The sequence below is a fragment of the Phaseolus vulgaris genome, chromosome 3 (assembly GCF_051622355.1).
Source record: "Phaseolus vulgaris cultivar YP4 chromosome 3, ASM5162235v1, whole genome shotgun sequence".
Lineage (NCBI taxonomy): Eukaryota > Viridiplantae > Streptophyta > Magnoliopsida > Fabales > Fabaceae > Phaseolus > Phaseolus vulgaris.
Window position 1 is genome coordinate 5,479,127 of NC_143500.1, and position 20,389 is coordinate 5,499,515.

General features: G+C 33.6%; 1 protein-coding gene across 5 annotated transcripts in view; it reads right to left on the reverse strand.

Moving 5' to 3' along the window:
- Positions 1-15,042, reverse strand: part of LOC137806294 (DEAD/DEAH box RNA helicase family protein) — a 41,265-nt gene extending 26,223 nt beyond the window's left edge. For 2 of the 5 annotated variants that reach the window (XM_068606319.2, XM_068606318.2), the window contains exons 1-9: positions 14,906-15,042; positions 14,738-14,805; positions 14,551-14,656; positions 13,434-13,973; positions 13,218-13,330; positions 12,018-12,252; positions 10,256-10,419; positions 1,824-1,905; positions 763-852 (exon numbers count right to left, since the gene is read on the reverse strand). In XM_068606319.2, the coding sequence (XP_068462420.1) occupies positions 763-852; positions 1,824-1,905; positions 10,256-10,419; positions 12,018-12,252; positions 13,218-13,330; positions 13,434-13,973; positions 14,551-14,656; positions 14,738-14,805; positions 14,906-14,908 (1,401 nt within the window). In that variant the 5' untranslated portion in view covers positions 14,909-15,042. Of the gene's footprint in view, positions 1-318; positions 498-762; positions 853-1,823; positions 1,906-2,166; positions 2,793-10,255; positions 10,420-12,017; positions 12,253-13,217; positions 13,331-13,433; positions 13,974-14,550; positions 14,657-14,737; positions 14,806-14,905 lie in introns of those variants that run through there. The other 3 variants (XR_016519446.1, XM_090300208.1, XM_090300209.1) reach the window with 3 other exon arrangements.
- Positions 15,043-20,389: the final 5,347 nt, after the last annotated feature.

Consider the following 20,389-nt stretch of genomic DNA (forward strand, 5'->3'; position numbering starts at 1 on the left):
AAAACCGACTTGTAAAGTGAGGTTTGCATTAACTTATATACTATAATTTGGCCTACATCTCTAGCCAATATGGGATCTCTAACAAACATGAAAAACATTTTGGAGAGTTATTAAAGGTGAGAGAGAGGTGGATAGATCCCCTTCCAGCTATAGTAGAGAGAGTTCCATCAAGAATTCTGATTTCTTTTATTCTCTGCAGGAGGACTATAAGGAGGTAAACAGTTTTAAGTAATTTGTCATGTGATTAGTTGCTCCTGAGACCATAATCCAAGGATTTTGAGAATTTTTAGGTGGAAAGGGTGGTAATCAAATAAAGACCTTTCGGGACCAAGGAGCAAGAAGAGTTGATTGTCATTATTTGAGAAGATGGTCTGTATAAGTGCTCTAGTTGTTTCTTTGTGAACGGGTTTGTCTTTGAAGTAGATGGAGGCTCTTGAATCACCTTGGAAAGCATGACCACCTCTGGAAACAGTGACCACCTATGTGGAAGATCCTGTCTGAAAATTCAGATAGATTTGTTGCTCTTAAATAGGACACAATGAATCTGCATATTCATCGTTATAAAAAAATATATAATGAATCTGGACAAATTCTTCGACCAGGTTCCACAGAGCCTATACAATTTATTAAATTTTAACAAAAACTTCACCTATAATAATGTTTATAAGAGTGTTAGAGAATGTACTGCTAGTATTTCTCACAATGGAAAAATTTTAGAGTTGTCAATTGATGATACTACAAATAAAATCTGAAATAACTCACCTGCAGGTAAAAAAAATCATCAAATATAAGTCTCTTGCGGGCCAAATCAGCTTCACTTATGTCCTTCGGTTTGTGGATTCCAAAATATGCCTACATGGTTATCATTTAAAAATTTTAAATTTCAGTAAAAATATGCAGACGCGGTTGGGATAAAGTTTCAGAAAAATAGGAATGAAAGAGCATTTTATATCTTAGAGAAAGAGACCACCCATATGGGCATTCCTCAATGTGATCCAACCAAAAAAACCATAACACAGCATATAAAGCACAAAAACTAGTACACAGTTTAACATAGTTATTAGAGAATTTTATCGTAGATTCACAAGTGCAGTTTAAACAGATTGATATAAAAGACTCAAGGCTAAATAACACCGTTAAGCAGGGGCATTGTGGAAGTTAGAAGTCCTTCCTAGGTTCAGGAAAACATGCCTAATTCCAGAGACCTAGGATGAGCATCATGGATTTTCAAACATCATAATTACAATTCCAAAGTCCAATGCTAGTTCCAAGTCCTAATAACCAAGTGAAATAACCAGAAAATAATTATACTAAAATTGCAATTAAATTGTAAAAAAATCATGACATCATAAATGCACACAACCACCAAGTCCAAGCCAACCCGTCTCCTTTATTTGTGCAGTTCTACTTCAAAAATCAACTTTGCACCTCAAAATATAAAGTAGAACACTTCCCCTTAATAAATGCACACATGGGAGAAGGGAACTATCAGAAACAGAGAAATTTTGAAAGAAAAAAGACAAATATATAAAAGATTTAAAATATAGAGCACATAACTGGCCACGGCAAGTTTATTTGCAAGTGTACTCTTTCCTTAATTTTTCAATCCTCTTTCTCTGTAATTATTTCTAACTCAGATACTCACTAAATTTCAAATTCGCCTAACACCCCAACACTTTTGCAGTTCATCAGCAAGCAGTAGGCACTAATGTTTATCGCAGACAAAAAGTCTATACTATCAACATAGGTGACTGCTTCATATGGCAGATAGGCAAATAATTTCATAAATAGAATAAAGAATTCTTAAAGTTAGAGACCCTTACATCATGAAGACTTAGTAGTCCAAATTGTTCAGTGATATCTTTAGGAATTGGATCTACATTACCAGGCAAGGCTTGTAAAGCTCTGAAGAAGATAAAAGAGTAACAAATTAGTATACTGCATTTTGTTTCCTTTGTTTAGACAAGAGGATTGTTATAACCCATACTATTAAGAAAACTGGAACTCAAAATAGAAATAGAAACAAATCCACATGTCATATTTCCAAATAGAGAAAAGTTTTGGATGACATAGTTTCCATATAAGCATAAATAAAACAGGTTGTGTAGAATGCATGTTATGAGAGACACGCTACAACCACTTAGAGATAAGAATTTGAGATCATACCAAATCACAAGTCACATTGTCCAAGTATCTTGATCTACCATACAGAGCAACGGATAAAAAGAGATATGTAAATTATAGGATTCAAGATGGGCAGATGAAATGAAAGAAGTTAAGGTATTGTTTTAGGTGGAAACATGCCCTCATCATGTTTATCAAACTTTAGAATCAACTCATAGACATAGACAAGTTCACGAGTCTATTTGTTGGTTGCAGGTCAACTCGCATGTAAACTTGCTTCTGAGGTAGACTCAAGCTTATTCGGTCAAACTCACGTAGACTTGCAAGTTAGTATCAAAGTCCACGTGAGAAAAAAACTAACAAAACAACACTGTTTCATTTTTGTTGTGGAAGATCATTGGTTTGGGGGACAGCGTTTATTCTCCAGGTGGTTGCATCGGTGATTATGCTTTCACAAGAGGATGGAACTGCATTAAAGCCTTTGCATCACAGCTATACTGAGTTCTCCTCTACGACTTGGCCACTGCATTTTTCCCCTCTGAGAAGAGGTTGATTTGGGAAAGCTCCATTCTCCCTTTGTGTTTGTTCTCCTAGGTTTTCCAGCTGTGCTTCTGACTATGCTACTAGCGACAACTTTGGCAAAGAGAGAGATTGGGCATGAGATTTTTCTGAAAGAAGATTGTGGATAGGTGCCAGCCGATGGGAGCAAGAGGAAAAAAAAGACTAGGACTTCTTACCTCTTTGGGTCAGACTTTACAGTGGGACCAGCACCTTGGATTAGCCACTGTCCAACCCAGACAAAGTTAATTAATCATATATATAAATATTATTTTGCTGGGGAGGTTTTTTTAATGATTAATTATACATGATGTAGTATAGATAAATGTATGACAGATAATATAATAAAATATAAGAATATAGAAACGGGGTATATGTGTGTATATATATAATATACACAAATAAAAATGTAATAATTAAATTATGCTATTGTAATAATAATAAGAAGAAGAAATAAAAAGAATATAAAATATTATTAAACAATTATATATATATATATATAATAATATGATACATGTTAGAGATATAATTTAATTATGTTAGAGATATAATTTAATTATGTTATAGAATTGATTTTATTATATTAAATAGGGAGATATGATATAATTTTATAATGATATATCTTAGCAAATAGTTCTCATTACTAGACATTAATTTTGCTCCTTATTATTGTATCTCTTCTTTATTATAAATAAGAATACTCATGTGTCTATACAATACATGGAATTTATTATATTTCTTCTCAGATTGTGTCTCTTCTCGACATGGTGCCCGAGTGGTATCATCATCCATGACCTATTTTGTCACTAATCCTTTCAACAATATGTAATAATATATATATATATATATAATCTATAATATATATGTATATAAAGAGAGAGACAAGAGTCAAGGTACTCAAAGAATAACTTTGAAAGATGTATTTTGCATTCTTAATTATTTTCTTTTAGAAGACTTGAATTGGTTTGTTCTTTATAATTATAATTATTATTTTTATAATGAAGTAGACCCTTTGGAGTCTACAAAGCTCCCATGTGTCCATGTAGACTCTCCAATCTAATAACCTTGCCCTCATAATCTACAAGGAAAAATTTAGTAATAAGACCACAAAGATGCGAAAATAAAGTAACAACTAAGAACGGAACAAAATTGAGATTTTTGAATTTTATAGTAGGTCTATCTAAGACTAAGGTTTTAAACAGAGGTAGGACAAAGTCAACCCATTGGACAACCTGCACATGTACAAGAGACAACATGGTCCTAAACAATCCCTTTAGGACCCATTTGGTAGCCAAGAAGGATATGATAAGATGATTATCCTAGCTTGTTGTAATTCAATGTTTGTTGTGCTAATAGGATACAATAATGGGTACCTATTCGGGATGCCTCCATTATTCCCTAATGCTTTGTTTTCTGAGTCATTTTTGGCCATGAACAAAGCATCACCACTGCTATAGTAATCATATCCTTTATCTACCTTGTGAACTTTATTGCTGCACATGATTGCAGATCATGAGTTTAAATATGACAACTTTCCCCTTGGTACTCAAAGTCTGAATTGGGTTGAGTTTGACTAAAGATTCAGAAATTTATTCTCATCTCCTCCATTGGTCACTCTCCCGTCATTGCCCTCCTCCTTGTAAAGATCTTAGTCTATTGGCTCTAAATCTTCTTATGGTCAGTACACAAAGTATGATCATATCTTTGGAAGACTATTTGATGCCTTTGGTAGCAGTCTCTTGACTGGACAACTTGACATACCAGGTTTTGTGGCCACCGCAAACCAGTGATCACATCCGTTCGCCCATTATGTTCCACCCTCAACATTTGTTCCCCGTAGTGACTGATGAAATTTGATTTACCTACCATGATTAAACCTGTGCATTTTCACCTACAATCTCTTCCATTTCTCCCTCATTACAATGCCCTGTTTCTATATTTTGCACTGAAGCATAATTGTTTTTTGAAATTTCTGTTTTTGATGGGAAGCAATCCTTTTTTAGTCCTCTGATGCCACTACTTCTGATTTTATATTTGTTTCTGATTCCAGCATATCAGTGGACCCAACATCCTTGACTTTCTCTTACCCTCGATTTCACGCTCCCAAAATTCTACTCCATCTTTTTTAAGACTTCTGCAACCCCTTTTTTTGGTTGGAAAACACAAGATGACATCATCTTTAAAGCTTAGACCAGTGTTATCGATATTGAATAATGGATCATATCGGAGACCCAAGAAATCTTCTATAAAGTTATAACAGAAACCATAACGGGTTATGGTGGAAGCATGGCGGTCGAAAGAAATACAATAAATACATATAGACCATTTTTTTATGTTTTGTTGTTATTTTATGTTTTGAACTTAAAATTTGTGGTGTTTTATTAGGTATAACAGTAGTAACTGTTATTAGGTATAACAGTATCAACTGTATATAACAGTCTTAACTGTTTACATTTACTTTGTATTACTACTGCACTGGGTACTATTAATACCCAGCCTTCCCTGTACATCCTGCACTGAATCATATAATAAAGATTACTCATTCTCTATCTTTCTTCTCTCAATCTCTCCTTCTCTCTATACTCTTATATGGTATCCAGAGCCAAAAATGGCCTCATCATCTACCACTGAACCCAATTCTGAAAATTTTTCCTCCAAGCCCGAGGTTCTTCTCCCTCATATCTTTCATACCCCCATCCCTCTGAAACTGGATCCAGACAATTTCCTTGTCTGGCGGCAGCAGGTTAATGCTACCCTTCGCAGCCTTGACCTTCTTTATTTTCTGGATGGTTCTTGCATTCCTCCGCGCTTCATCTCTGCCGACGAAGACTCTTCCCCAATTGTTAATACAAAATACATCCACTATGATCGTCAAGATCAGGCAATCTTGGCCTGGTTATTGGCATCCATGACTGCAGGTATCCTAACTCAGATGGTTGGACTGGACACTTCAAACCAAGTCTGGGAAAAACTCCAGACCCATTATGCATCTCAAACTCGTGCTCAAATAAAGAAGCACAAACAGCAACTGCGTACACCCAAGAAGGATCGCTCCATCTCTGCCTACCTTCTTGATATCAAGAAAACCGTGGACCAATTGGCTGCTGTGGGTTGTCCAATTTCTCCAGAAGATCACATTGAAGCTGTTCTTGATGGGCTATCTGACAAATACGACCCTTTTATCACCTCTGTCACATCTCGCCTTGACCCATACACAGTAGCAGACATTGAAGCGCTGCTTCTTGCCCAAGAAAATCGTATTGAAAGGAATAAACAATCGGTTGATCACATTTTGCAGGCCAATATTGCTTCTGTCCCACATTCTTTCTCTCATTACAACTCCAGTTCTACAAATTATCCCTCCTCCTTCCGCCCCGCTGCTCCTGCTAAACAACGGTTTTATTCAAAACCACGTTTTACACCATCCAAGAACTTCCCCAAAACACCATCTAATTCTTCTTCAACCCGGGTGCAGTGCCAAATTTGTGGAAAATATGGCCACACTGCTCTTCACTGCTGGCATAGATTTGATTCTTCTACCCAATCTCAAGTTACTGCTAATACTGCCCATTTTTCTAGATCTCTTGGTGATGATGAACCTTCGATCCTCGGAACTCCCAATACTCTCCATGACCCGCTTTGGTATCCTGATAGTGGTGCCTCCCACCATCTCACTGCCAACAGCAACAATCTCTCCACAACCACTCCTTACACAGGTTCGGAAAAGGTGGCTGTAGGTAATGGTTTCCAACTTCCTATTACTTCTATTGGATCTGCCAGTTTTACAGATCTTAATACCCATAATACCTTCTCCTTACAACATCTTATGCATGTGCCTACTATTTCTAAAAATTTGTTAAGTGTTTCTAGGTTTGCAAGTGATAACCACGTTTACTTTGAGTTTCATGCTGATGTTTGCCTTGTTAAACGTCAGGGAACCAACGAAATCCTGCTCCAAGGCAAGCTTAAAGATGGTCTTTATATGTTTCCAAATCTTGTTCAAACTGCACTCTATTCTGCTCACAATACTGCTATTACTACTGGCTCTTCTGCTTATCATTTGTGGCACTCCCGGTTTGGTCATGCCCAACCAAGAGTGATTCACCAAATTATGAAGATTTGTAATATACCTTTTACTGCTAAACGTGCATTCTGTGAGTCCTGTGTTGTTGGCAAGTCCCATCAGCTTCCTTTTAATGCTTCTCAAACTATATACTCTAAACCTTTACAGCTTGTTTTCATTGACATTTGGGGGCCGTCTGCTACCCCTGCAACTAATGGTGCTACTTACTACATCTCTTTTGTGGATGCCTATACTAGATATGTTTGGTTCTACTTAATTCATGCTAAATCTCAAGCCCTTACTGTTTTCAAATCTTTCAAATTATATGTGGAAAAACAAACTGGTTTTCCTCTATTAAGCATTCAAACTGACAATGCAAAAGAATTTCTCTGTTTTAAATCTTTCTTGTTATCTAATGGCATATCTCATCGTCTAACCTGCCCTCACACTCATGAACAAAATGGTTCTGTTGAACGTAAGCATAGGCATATTGTTGATATAGGATTAACTTTACTTGCTTGTTCAAAATTACCCATGCATTTTTGGGGCTATGCTTTCACTACTGCTGTTTCCATTATTAATGTGTTACCCACATCTGTTTTAAACAATCAAAGTCCATATTATCTGTTGTTTAACTCACACCCTGATTATTCTTTTTACAAAACCTTTGGATGTGCGTGTTATCCTCTTCTTCGCCCATATAATAAACATAAAATGAGTTTTCGTTCATCTTTGTGTGTGTTTCTTGGCTATGCCTCCAATCACAAAGGTTACATGTGCCTCTCTCCAACTGGGCGTATGTATATTACTCGTCATGTTACTTTTAATGAATCTGTTTTTCCCTATGCTGTTTCATCTAACCCTTTCTCTTCTGTTTCTTCACCCACTAATAGCCCCCACTCCGATTCTTCCCCCTCTTTAACTGTTTTTCAGCAACCGCCTGTTTCTGTATCTCAAAGAGCACCTCCTGACTCACAACCAACCACCTCAGATTCTTCCCATGCACATCCTGATTCCACTGCTTCTATGTCATCTAACTCTGACTTGTCTTCCACTACTTTCACTCCCCTCAATCCTGCTCCTCAAAACACTCACCCCATGCTTACACGCGCGAAAACTGCTCTACTTGGTCCAAGTGCTTTTACTGCTGCACCTGTTTTGCCTCTTCCCAAATCCACCAAAGAAGCCTTACATCTTCCCCAATGGCTTTCTGCCATGCAGGAAGAGCTTGCTGCTCTAACCACGAACAACACCTGGACCCTCACCACTCTTCCTCCTGGGGTTCAACCCATTGGTTGCAAATGGATTTTCAAAATAAAATACAATGCTGATGGCTCTTTTCAGCGAAATAAAGCTCGCCTCGTCGCCAAAGGTTTTCATCAGCAACAAGGTTTTGACTATTTTGAAACATTCAGTCCTGTTATAAAACCTGTCACCATACGTATTATCCTTACTCTAGCTCTTCAATTAAACTGGTCTGTCAATCAAATTGATATTAATAACGCCTTTTTGTATGGTGATCTTGAGGAATCTGTATACATGGTTCAACCTCCTGGCGTTGAAACTGGTGACTCCAACACTGTTTGCAAACTTAACAAAGCTCTCTATGGGTTGAAACAAGCACCTAGATCCTGGTTTCACAAGCTAAGTACCACTTTAATCTCTCTTGGTTTTCATCCCACTAAAAGTGACACCTCCCTCTTTCTTCACCTCCACAATAACGTTACTCTTTTTGTCCTAATTTATGTTGATGATATTCTAATTACAGGGAATTCTAACACTGCCATTCAGCGTCTGATTTACTCCCTCAGTCAACATTTTGCTCTAAAAGATCTTGGCACTCTCCACTATTTTCTCAGTGTTGAAGCCACTTGGACATTGGATGGAGGCTTACATCTCTCTCAAACCAAATATATTCAAGATCTCCTCCATAAAACCAACATGCTCTCCTCCAAGCCTCAACCAACACCCATGCTCTCCACAACTCGTCTCACAAAAGACGCTACCACTGCTGTAGACGATCCTTCCCTCTATCGCTCAGTGGTAGGCTCGCTTCAATATATACTCATCACTCGTCCAGAACTCGCCTATAGCGTCAACAGAGCGTGCCAGTTCATGAACAACCCTCAACATCACCACTGGAATGCTGTTAAACGTATTCTCCGCTACCTTGCTGGCAGTACCACTCATGGGCTTCATCTTCGGCGCCCATCCCAACTCACGCTAAATGCCTTTGCTGATGCTGATTGGGGTTCTGACCCTGATGACAGGAAATCCACCTCAGGCTTTGTTGTTTATCTTGGATCGAATCCTGTTGCTTGGCTTTCAAAGAAACAAAAGGTTGTTTCTCGCAGCTCCACTGAAGCTGAATATCGCAGCATTGTTGCCACGCTTGCTGAACTCAAGTGGATACAGAATCTGCTCACTGAACTTCGTCTTCCTCCTACTCTTCCCACCATTCGATCTGATAATCTGGGCGCTGTTCTCCTTGCATCCAATCCCATTATGCACTCCAAGACCAAGCACTTTGAACTTGACCTTCATTTTGTTCGTGATGCTATCCAACAAAAGCAGTTACAACTTCTACATGTCCCTGCTACACTACAGATCGCTGATGTCTTTACGAAACCTTTAAGTGTTGGCCCGTTTTCAGCCTTCTCGCATAAATTAATGGTGTATCCTAAACCATCAATTTAAGGGGGGGATATTAGGTATAACAGTAGTAACTGTTATTAGGTATAACAGTATCAACTGTATATAACAGTCTTAACTGTTTACATTTACTTTGTATTACTACTGCACTGGGTACTATTAATACCCAGCCTTCCCTGTACATCCTGCACTGAATCATATAATAAAGATTACTCATTCTCTATCTTTCTTCTCTCAATCTCTCCTTCTCTCTATACTCTTATATGTTTTGATTTTATGTATTTGTTATTTGAATTTTTAGACATAATATAAGCCTTAGAATATTTCAGAATATCCTAGATGATCTCTAAGATTTATTCTTGTTTATATTTTATGATTTGTTTCTTTATTTAATTAGGATATTAGTAATGCATATCTTATTAGAATCATATTTAGAATCTGACATAGAGGCATCTCATGTATATAGCAAAATAAATATCCTATAAGTATCTGTTGTAATCAGCCCACATAAAACGAATTCTGATGTGTAGTGCACACACATGGTCTCAATATTTCTTGCATATATTTCTCTGTTTCAACAGTGAAAGATATAGCATATTCAAACTATATCTTGATAGATTAAAAATAGTATAAATAATTTTGGTAGAAATATCCTAACTTGAGTTTTATAAAAAAAAAAAAAAATCTTGGTAGAAATAGTTCTATATATGAACAACTAAAAAATTAAGCACTTAAAAAAGTGACCCACGCTAAATTCCTTATCATGTTGAGTAATTATCATTCCTAAACAAGACACATTATTCTATAAAAGAAATTACAAATAAGATTCTGACTAACAAGAATTTGGAAGCCACAAACCTTGCAATTGTGTCCCTAAGAAAATTTGGGTTCAAACCCCCTTTTGAAGGATAGATAGGATATGGCCTCTCTTTTGCAAAAAAGGACAAATCTTTTCCATCTTCAAGTACATCAATATTATATTCTCTCATCTCATAGTGGTCTTTAGCACGCATAGTCCTGACCTATTTTAAAAAGCAATAATCATGTGCAATCTTACAAAATTCCAAAATCAAATTAAAACAGAATATTCATGTATATTGTACAAGTGAAGGAATAAGGTTTTATCTTCGTGCAAGTATGCAAATAAGTGAGACAAAAGAAAAATGTACTCAATCATATTAATTAATATAATACAAAGTTAAAAAAAATAAGACAGGTTAGAATATAGATTTATACACATGCACAAGCACACACATACACACACATATATATATTGAACATCTTAGTACAAGAATGATGCATAATAATTAAGGTTACTTGGCAATAATTATTTTTAGGGATCTTATCTTGTTAGAGCTTTACCTTATTCTAGAGAATTTCATTTTATCTTTAATAAGTTATTTATTCTTGTATTTGATCATGGTTCAGAGTCTAGAGTTTAATCTAATTCCTAGTATAAACAGGACTTCATGCTTTGTCTTTCATAACAAATCATGATGCACAAAGCCCATTAATATCCTATTATTTTATATCTAAAAACTATCTTTTCCTTCATCGTTACTTAAACCATTACTAAATTCATCAAGATATTTGAGCATGACCAGGGTATGTCACCCATGCAAGGCAGGGTCAAGGATTCCTTCCAGCTCCCATATTCACATTCCCAATGTTCCCTTATCCCCTATCAGTGTTACTACTCCCCACCTCAAGATAATTCTCCGCCTATCCCCATTTTCAGAATAATAATGAAAAAACTTCAATTAATAAAAAAGGCTGAAATATGTTTCTACACCCTCAGTTTTGGGATAAGTTTGTTTTGGTCCTTCAAAATTAAAATTGAATTTTTTAACTCCTTTAATTTTGACAAAAGAATATTTTAGTCCCTCTACCCAAAACCCTTCCATCTAAACATTATCAAAACAAATACTTTAACGGGTATCAATGGAGAGGGTGTTGAGGGTAAATAAGAAATGATAATTTGTTTTAAGATGAAATCTAATATTAAGGGTTTGTCTGGGTAAACAACTTCATTAAGAAGTTTTTGCTTAAGTACTAATCATGTAAAGACTTATGTATAATTTGTTTTTGTAATCAAAGAGAAAATAGGGTTAAACTATTTTCATATAAGTTGTAAATTGTTTTTTATAAGTTATATAGGATAACTTATTAAAATAAGCTAAAATAACATATTATGACACATCATAAGTTATTTTCGTAAGTTTTCCCACACAATTACACAAGTATTTATGCCACAAAATACGTCCAAAAAGATGGTAAATAAGTCCTTCCAAATAATAAAAGTTTCAAAGCTTTCATCTAAGCAATTTTTTTTTATTTCAAATGAGGTGGTAGGCAACCAAACATGATCAAACATACTCCCACACAAAGAACGGAATATAGATGCTTATACCACATAGTCCATACATCATCACCTTCTTCAACACCCTTATCAATGATATCGGTAAGAAGTTCAGGAATACCATCCCTCAACATATTGAAAACTTGCAATAATAAGAAGATTCTTTTAAAGGAAGTTAACCGGTGGATTAGTGATGCCTAGCATAAGTTTTAACAAAAAAAGAAATAAACTAGATCGGAAAGAGGCAGAGAACAAACTCACCTTGCCACTAACACATACTATGTCTCCCTCTTGATACTTTTCTGCAAGGCTTTGAAGAAAACCTTTGAAGGTAAAACGTGAACCACGAAAAAATTTCTTCAGATGCAAATAAATTGTCTTCTCTTGCACATCGATAGCATCATTGGTCACATGTTCAAAACCACATTCACTTTCAGCAATTTGGCAGCCCACAACCACCTCAAGAAATGAAAATGAATAATTAGCTTTGACTCCCCTGCAAAGGAAGGACTAAAACTTATCAACTTAAAACATTATAAATCCCCACTTGTTTCTAAATGTAATTTTCACATGATAACAAGCAAATGAAGGTCACAAGACTCAGTTCAGTGATGTCATGAGCCCAACGCCTTAGTGCCTCAAAAGCTTAAGTTGCTAGGTGAAGGCACATTAGCAGCATTATGTCATCCTTTACACAGCCCTCACACAAATGCCATTTGGATTTGAAGAATAGACAGTGTGCTAACCAACTTTTTGACAATATACTGAAATTCATTTTTTGTTATTCAGAAGCAGAGCAAGGATTAAAATCTTAATCACTTGGTCAAGGAGGTTGACCTGATACCATGTCATGAACTAACTAAGGTAAAGGCTGCTGAAAGGTTCCATCTCTAACAAAAAAGAATGAAAATAACGATTTATAAGTTTTAACATTTCAAAGTTGCAAAGTATGATTAAGAAACCAGTTTAACTAATTCACTATATGAAGATGCATAAGCCACTTAAGCAGAACAGGAATAAAGCAAGAAGAGGTGATTTAGTGGTTCCCTAGCCTTATGCAGGTGTATATGTGATAAGTAACCATTTTAGAAAGGCATGATAAAACCATATGTTTTAATAGCATATTAGCATCAAATTAAAATCAAGACTTTCATGATCAAGTTACCTATGGTTACTGCAGAATGTTTTAGTCCTATAACAATATCCTAACTACAATCATTGTTTAAGCAGATAAAATGAGGGAAGATGGAACACATGGAATAAAAAGTACTTTATATCAAGTCAACACATTATAAGCATCTGCAAAGACATTAAAACAATTGAATAATGACAAATGTGCGAGCATACATCAGCCACAACAATATTTAATTCAAGTGACAAATCAAGCACCAAGAGAACCCTATACCAAGAGAAAAGGATACAAATTATCATAAATCTTGTCAATGAATGAAATAGAGTCACCTTGAAGCTAAGACTTTTCCAACAAAAATCAAATATTGCCCATCATCAATTTTAGCATGCCCATTCTGCATATCAGCATATGATCGTGGAAAATGGAGCAGCAATTTCCGTAACTACATATAAAGAGAGGCATTGATGTGAATCCAAGCCAGCCTTTCAAAACAGAAAATCCAAAGAACTACACATTTTCCAAAATCCACAGTTTCAGGAACTCACCGTGTGAAACCCACAGTTCTCCAGCTTCTGGTAATGCCTCTTACTTAATCCAGGTATGCAATTTATAGACTTGTCAAGAAATAACTCACTCAGTGTAGGATTTGGCTGTGACTCCATCCCCACTTTCATTTGACAATCTTCCCTGGTTATTTGATCCGATTTATTTGCTTGTATTGAAGGCATTAAATCAGGAAGCAAAGAAGAAGGAAAAGAATTATCTTTTCCTAATGTGGAAGATGCTACAGTAGAATGCTTGACATACAGAGAAGGCCATTCTTCAGAAGCACTTTGCACCCATCTTGCCTCTGAAGAATCAGAAAAACAATTTTCAAAATTTTCTGTTGCTAAAGTGTTCATTGTTTCAAAACATGATGTAGTCCCATCATACAAATCCACTCGAGGAGCACTACCCAAAGTAATTGATGGAAACCTCTTACATATCAAGGACATGTCCACATCATCTAATGCATTTTTCGGACTCATTTCACCACTTCCATTACCAATTAGGTCAGAAAGGTTGTACTCTATAAGAGCAACTACCTGTAAGTATAATTAATTTCAATCAATGGTACATTCATATGGCAGCTATAAGCATTGATAAACAAATTATAAACATATCTTATCAAGTGAGACATTCAAAGTAGTAAACTATCAAATCGGCATAAAAAAAATCCTTAAATGTATTATACGCACGAGGACTTCTTCAGGCATCTCAATGTCAATCAATCAGATAACATCAAATTGAACTTGCATTAACAACAATTCAAAGATAATTTGTATTATAGGTCCTTCAATCTTTGGTCAAAATAGGTTTAATCCCTGTCCTTTAGAAACTATGATTTTAGTCCTCGATTTTAATTATTTTACTTTTTGTAATGTGTGAATTTCCTCCTTCAACCTAATATTCTAGGTTCATAAAGTGAGACAAAATTCAACAATTATAAGAAATCCAAAATCACCATTTTAAAAGTATAATAGAAGCTTAGACCAATTTTAACCGAAGATACAGAGAACTAAAACACATTCTACCAAAATCTACTTACTGGAAACTCAACAGAAAATAATAATAAAATCACTTCAAAATTTCATGAAACACTACATATTGGATAATTCCTACTTTATTCCGCAACTTGGAACCGCTTCCGACACCTCGCACAAACTTCTTCTCTGCGAACTTATGCTTTAGCCGGTAACACATCTTCCAAGGTAGAAAATTACAACACCTGCAACAACAAGGACACATGCCTCAACTTCGGTAACATAAGCCTTTAAAAGGTTAAAATGCGAAGAATAACGCAACGCACCTCATTCTTCTATTGAGGAAAGTGCCTTGAGAGACCACAACAGTTGCGATTTGCTTGCCACAAATACACTGAAAAGACGCAGGAATCAGTGACTTCAGGAACACGATGTAAACGAAGTGTATACCGAAGGTAAATGAAAGAAATAAGAATGCGAAACCAAAAAATTACCATTGCGGTGTTGTCGAAGCCGTCGCGTCCAGCGTCGGACCTGACCGGTGAGGAAGAAATTCAGAAACTAAAACGGAACTGCAAGAAAAACATTGTAGTGTCTGTATATTGTTTAGCTGTTGTGAAACTGAGCGAACGGGAAAACAAATATTAAAAATTATTTTTAAAAGTTTTTTATTTTAAAAAATATAATATTCACACAAAAATTAGACAAATGTTATTAATATTTTATTTTATTAGTTTAAATTTTTTAATTTATATATATATATATTAAGAACAATGTGTTAAAACAAAAATTCTATTGTCATAAAATCTTATCTAACAAGGATAATACTTTTCTTAACAATTTTTTCCGACGTTATGAAAGTATTTTTATTTGGGGATCAACTCTAGGTTATAAAATTAATATTTTAGTCTTATAAGATCTTTTCATTAAAATATGCTAATATGACAAAAAAAAAATTAAGACTATAAGTTATAAAATTAAAATATTATTTTATTATTTTATACATATATTTTTATCAATAGTGAAATAAAATATTAATGAAAGTATGAATTTTTAAGACTTTTGTATTAAAATAAAATTTGTAAAGAAAGTCTTAAAAGTGATATGGCTTTTAAGATATCATTGAATGACTTTTGTAAACAAGTTTTCTCTTTTAAGTTTATCAATCAACATCCAAGTAGCATTCTTATATAAAAAATTAACTCGTTATTATAGTGACAATCTAATTTTGACATTATTTATTGTTCATATCTTAATCATAACTCTTACAAGATTGTCAGAGAAAAGTTCAACTCTTGTAATTTGGTTAAATGCTAAAAATGACAAAGTATAAAACATAATCATGTTTGTGTATAAGATACAAGTGTTTGCTTCGTTAAACCAAGTACTTCTTGGAACTTAACCACTTTGAGATAACAACTCGAGTATTGTTTTAGACCTTAGTCATTCCTTTAAAAATAACATAGAGTATTTTACTCTTGATATTTGTATACTAGTTTTCCTATAAAAGCATATTATGTCAATCAACTGATCGAGTTCCACTAAGTAGACTAATTTCACAAATATGCAAATTGAGTATTGTTTTAGACCTTAGTCACTCATGGTTAAACAACTAAAGTACTTTTTGGAATTTAACCACTCTTGGATAACAATCCAAGTATTATTTTAGACCTTAGTCATTCCTTGTAAAATAACTCAGAGTGTCATTTGGAACAACAATCACTTATAGCTAAGATTGTGTATTCTATATAACACTCTCATTTGACTAAGACTAAATGTATTCACTCCTAGATAAAACTGAGTTTTCTTTGGACGCAACCACTTCTAGCTAAAACACAAAGGTTTTATAAAAAGGTATAGTCTAAAAGGTCATAGGTTTTGCTCACTAGAAAGGTAGATAATGCCTTATGACAAATGTAATGATTGTCTTTAGATTGTTGAATGAACACAAATAGTGTTCTTACAAAACTTAAGGGAAAAGAAGGATTTGAGCACAATAATTTTGCAGTGTTTCGATACTTTGAAAATGCATTTTGATGGAGAACCATTTGTGAGACAATATATTGGGCCTTTGACGAGGTCCATAATAGAAAAAGAAGGACCTTCGAAGAAGTTGACTCTCCTACTTTAGAGTGTAGATTACTGGGATTTCTCTTCTTTCTTTTTTAGTTTGTACAAATTGTATAGGTGTATAAACCCTTGTATTTGTGTAGGATTTGTAGAGACACTAGTGAGCTATAATGGAGGAGCCCTAGCGAAATTAACTAAGTCATGGAGAGGAGGCACATGAAGCATGGAGTCTCGCATCACTTAAGAGAAGCCAAAATTAGGCTTATTTGAGACACTAGTGAGCTATAATGGGACACTCACTTTGTGCATCTTAAGTCCCACCTTTTTTGTGTCAAAGAGTACCAAGGGGCAAGACATCTATAAATAAGATTCATCGGTTCGTGTAACACTTACCTTTGATTGAATAAGAATTAAATTAGCTTTTTTTGCATTCTTCTTATTCTTTTAGGTCAAACATGGGAGTAACCTTGTCTTGATTCTTCTTCAATGATTCTTCCTTATAAGAAGAAGTTTTGTATTTCTTAAGAAACTTCGGGAAAGTTTAAGAATTTTCCACTCTCTAAGATTCTTTTGCTACTTTCCAAAAGTCTTTTGCTGCTCTCCAAGATTCTTTTGTTGTTTGGAGGAGAATGTGTCTTCCACCATTTTAGTATCAAATCCTAGTTGGAGTTCTTCAAGACATCAAATCTTTTTTTTCTTTCTTGTCTTAATTTTCGTCTTGTTCATATTTTCTTTAAGTTTAGGTTAGTTTGTTTTCCTTATATGTTATATTCCTAATTTTGTTCTTAATTTATTCATTTACTTTTTCCAATTTTCTTGAATCAATTGAATATTCTAGGCATTTCTATAACATGTTTTGCTTGAATTTTTTTACCAATTTGGTTTGGTCTTTACAAAGATTTACTTAGCTTTGATTTTTATGAATCTTCTAAGTTATTTAGAGTATTGCTTAGTCCATTTATATGTTTCTTAACTTCATATAAGTAGTCCTAAAAATTTTGCAATTTTTTCTAAGTGCAAATACATAAAAGCCAATACATTAAACAATGATAAAAGTGTACACTATGTCAGGAGAAAATAGCTCGTGTCAGGAGAGTTGGCAGATATTGTAACTTTTGATCGAAACCTAAGAGATATTTGAAAGATGTGTTGCTTTAGTGCGATCCATCTTGATGACAAACATTGAAGACATTCTCTGAATGACATACTTTAAGCTCCAGGAATATTTAGAGTTAAGTCATCTTATAGTCTTAGTCTCTACTTATCGTCTAATATTAATCAATCTTCTATTAGATGCAGTTGGTAGTTTGCTCAATGCTTTGATCATCTGTCAAATGATGCACTTGTATAATCTAATATTTATCTTATTAAATGCAGCTACGTACCTTGTTAGGTTAAGCACTTCATAAAAAATGCAAGGTGTTGAACTTTTGTTCTAACATATTACACAAAAGATTTTATACTAACTCATATCAACAAGATCCTACATCCAGTCTAAAAAATTCAACCTTAAAATTGTTGGTTTCACTAACTTCACAAAGTTATCACAAAAGAATCAACTCCTGGATAATTTCAGAAGGATATCAAACAAAAAACCTTGACATAAGAGGATGTATATTTTATCAACCCTTGATCACCAAGAAAAAACACTAGAACAATCTAGTTACAACAAGAAAATACAAAAAGATATTACCACAATTTCACAGGAAAAGCACATATGATTCAACAATTGTACAATCTTAATTTAAAAATCTTGAAAGCACAAATGAGTATGAGAAAAATGCTTAGAAAACTCAATTAACATTACTTTTGTTCGTAAAAGTGTATATTAAAAATAATAAACCAAGTACTCTATTTATATAATTTTGAAAATACTAATTTAAAATTAAAACTAATGCTTTTAATCAATTGTATAAGTTATTGTTTGATTATCCTTTTGAAAAATAGTTACAATATTTTGTGGTTTAATCGATTAAGACACATTTTAGTTTATGAAACTCTTGATATCAAATTTTCCAACTTTCTACTTTAATCGATTAAACAACAAATAATTGATTATACTATTTTAAACATCATCAAAAATAATTTAATCTAAAAACCTTAATCAATTATTTTGTTCTTAAAACCTTTTAAAACATTTTTTTTTCTATTTTCATAACTCATTTTTAAAATGGTTGTTGATCTTTTGAATATCTTTGTGTGAAAAAATTAAACAATAATTACAGTAAAATTTAAAAAATTCTAAACAAATCTACAACATCTTTATCATCAAAACATCATCACTTAAGACTTAACGCTTTCTTCAAGACCAACATAACTAACATATTCCAAGTTATGTGAGACTTGGAATCACTTGGTTGAAGTACCTACAAAATTTTCTGTCACAACCCAAAAACTCTGTAGCAAAATGCTTCTTCTCCTTGATATTAAGGAAGAGCTATTGCATATTTTTGCATAATTTTGTTCTGCATGATCCTATTCCTGCATAGTTCTATTTCAACACAATTATAGTTCTACACAATTTTGAAGAAGATTCTTGGAAACAATAGTGTGAAGCAAGTTGCGCATTTTTCCTATTAAGTTGAAAAAATATTTGGTTAAATGTCTAAAAACATTAATTTTTCACTAGCATGGTTCACCACCATTATAGTAAGAAGGTAAATAGAATGAGAAGAAGGCTATTCTTCTTCTAGTCCCATTTGTTTTCTTCACGCATTTATACGAGGGTGTTAAAAAAGTTAAAATCATCTATATTTAAATTTTTTTATTTGTTGCATTCTAAAAGAGGCTATAAAGAGGTTATAGATTATACAATTTAAAATATATTTTTAAATATATAAATTTTTATATTGTATAATCCAACATTATTTTGTGGACTATATAATACAAAATTTATTTTTGGAATTCTAAGTTTTCTCAGGCAAATTCTTTCGACGTCTCATATATAAGTTCTTTTTATATCTCTATTTTTTAATTTCAATCTTATCCTTATGAGTGTATGTTAGGGTTTTTGGGAGAGTGTGGTAACTTCTTCATTTTTCAAGTGGTATTAGTTGGTTGTGGTAGTCGATGGTTGGTAGTGGTCAACAGTTGGTGGTTAAGATAAATTTTGTGGTATTTTTAATATTTATTTTTCATACACTTTTTTTGTGTGTGTATACCTCATTGTAAAATTCGTAATATCCTTTACTATAATATGTATTATGGATTGTACAATACGAAATACATTTTAAAATTACATTCTGAATTTTACAATCTAAAATACACATTATAGTAAGAGGATGTTATGAATTGTACAGTCCATGATATATTTATGGATTTGAGAATACATTCTAGATTCTATAATCCATAATGTATTTATTCAAAGGAAAAAGATACTCTAGATTATAGAATCCAAAATATATTTTCAGATCCATAAATACATTTCAGATTCTATAATATGGGAGGTGTAAATAGAAAAAAAAAAATGTTGATTGTAGAATCCTAAATGTATTTTTTAAGGATAAATTGTCTTTTTGCGTAACCTATGGAAGTGCCAATAGGGAGGTGCAGGAACAAACAACCCATTTCTCATTACATAATCTTAAATGCATTTTAAGATTAAATAATTTGAAAACATATAATTGCATTACACAATCTAAAATACATTTTTCAAATTGTAAAATTAGAATTTTTTTCAATCTATAATCTAAAATAAATTTTTAGATTTTACAAATCAAAATATATTTTTGAATTTGAGATTGCATAATATAAAGTTCAAGATTATGCAATTCCTAATATTTTCAATCCATTGACAATTTAATTTTTTTTCACATTTATAATGAGGAAAATGTATTAAGGTGCCAAAAAAATTGACCTAATTGTTTCTATCACTGACGGAATGCAAAGTGTCCAATCTATTAAACCTT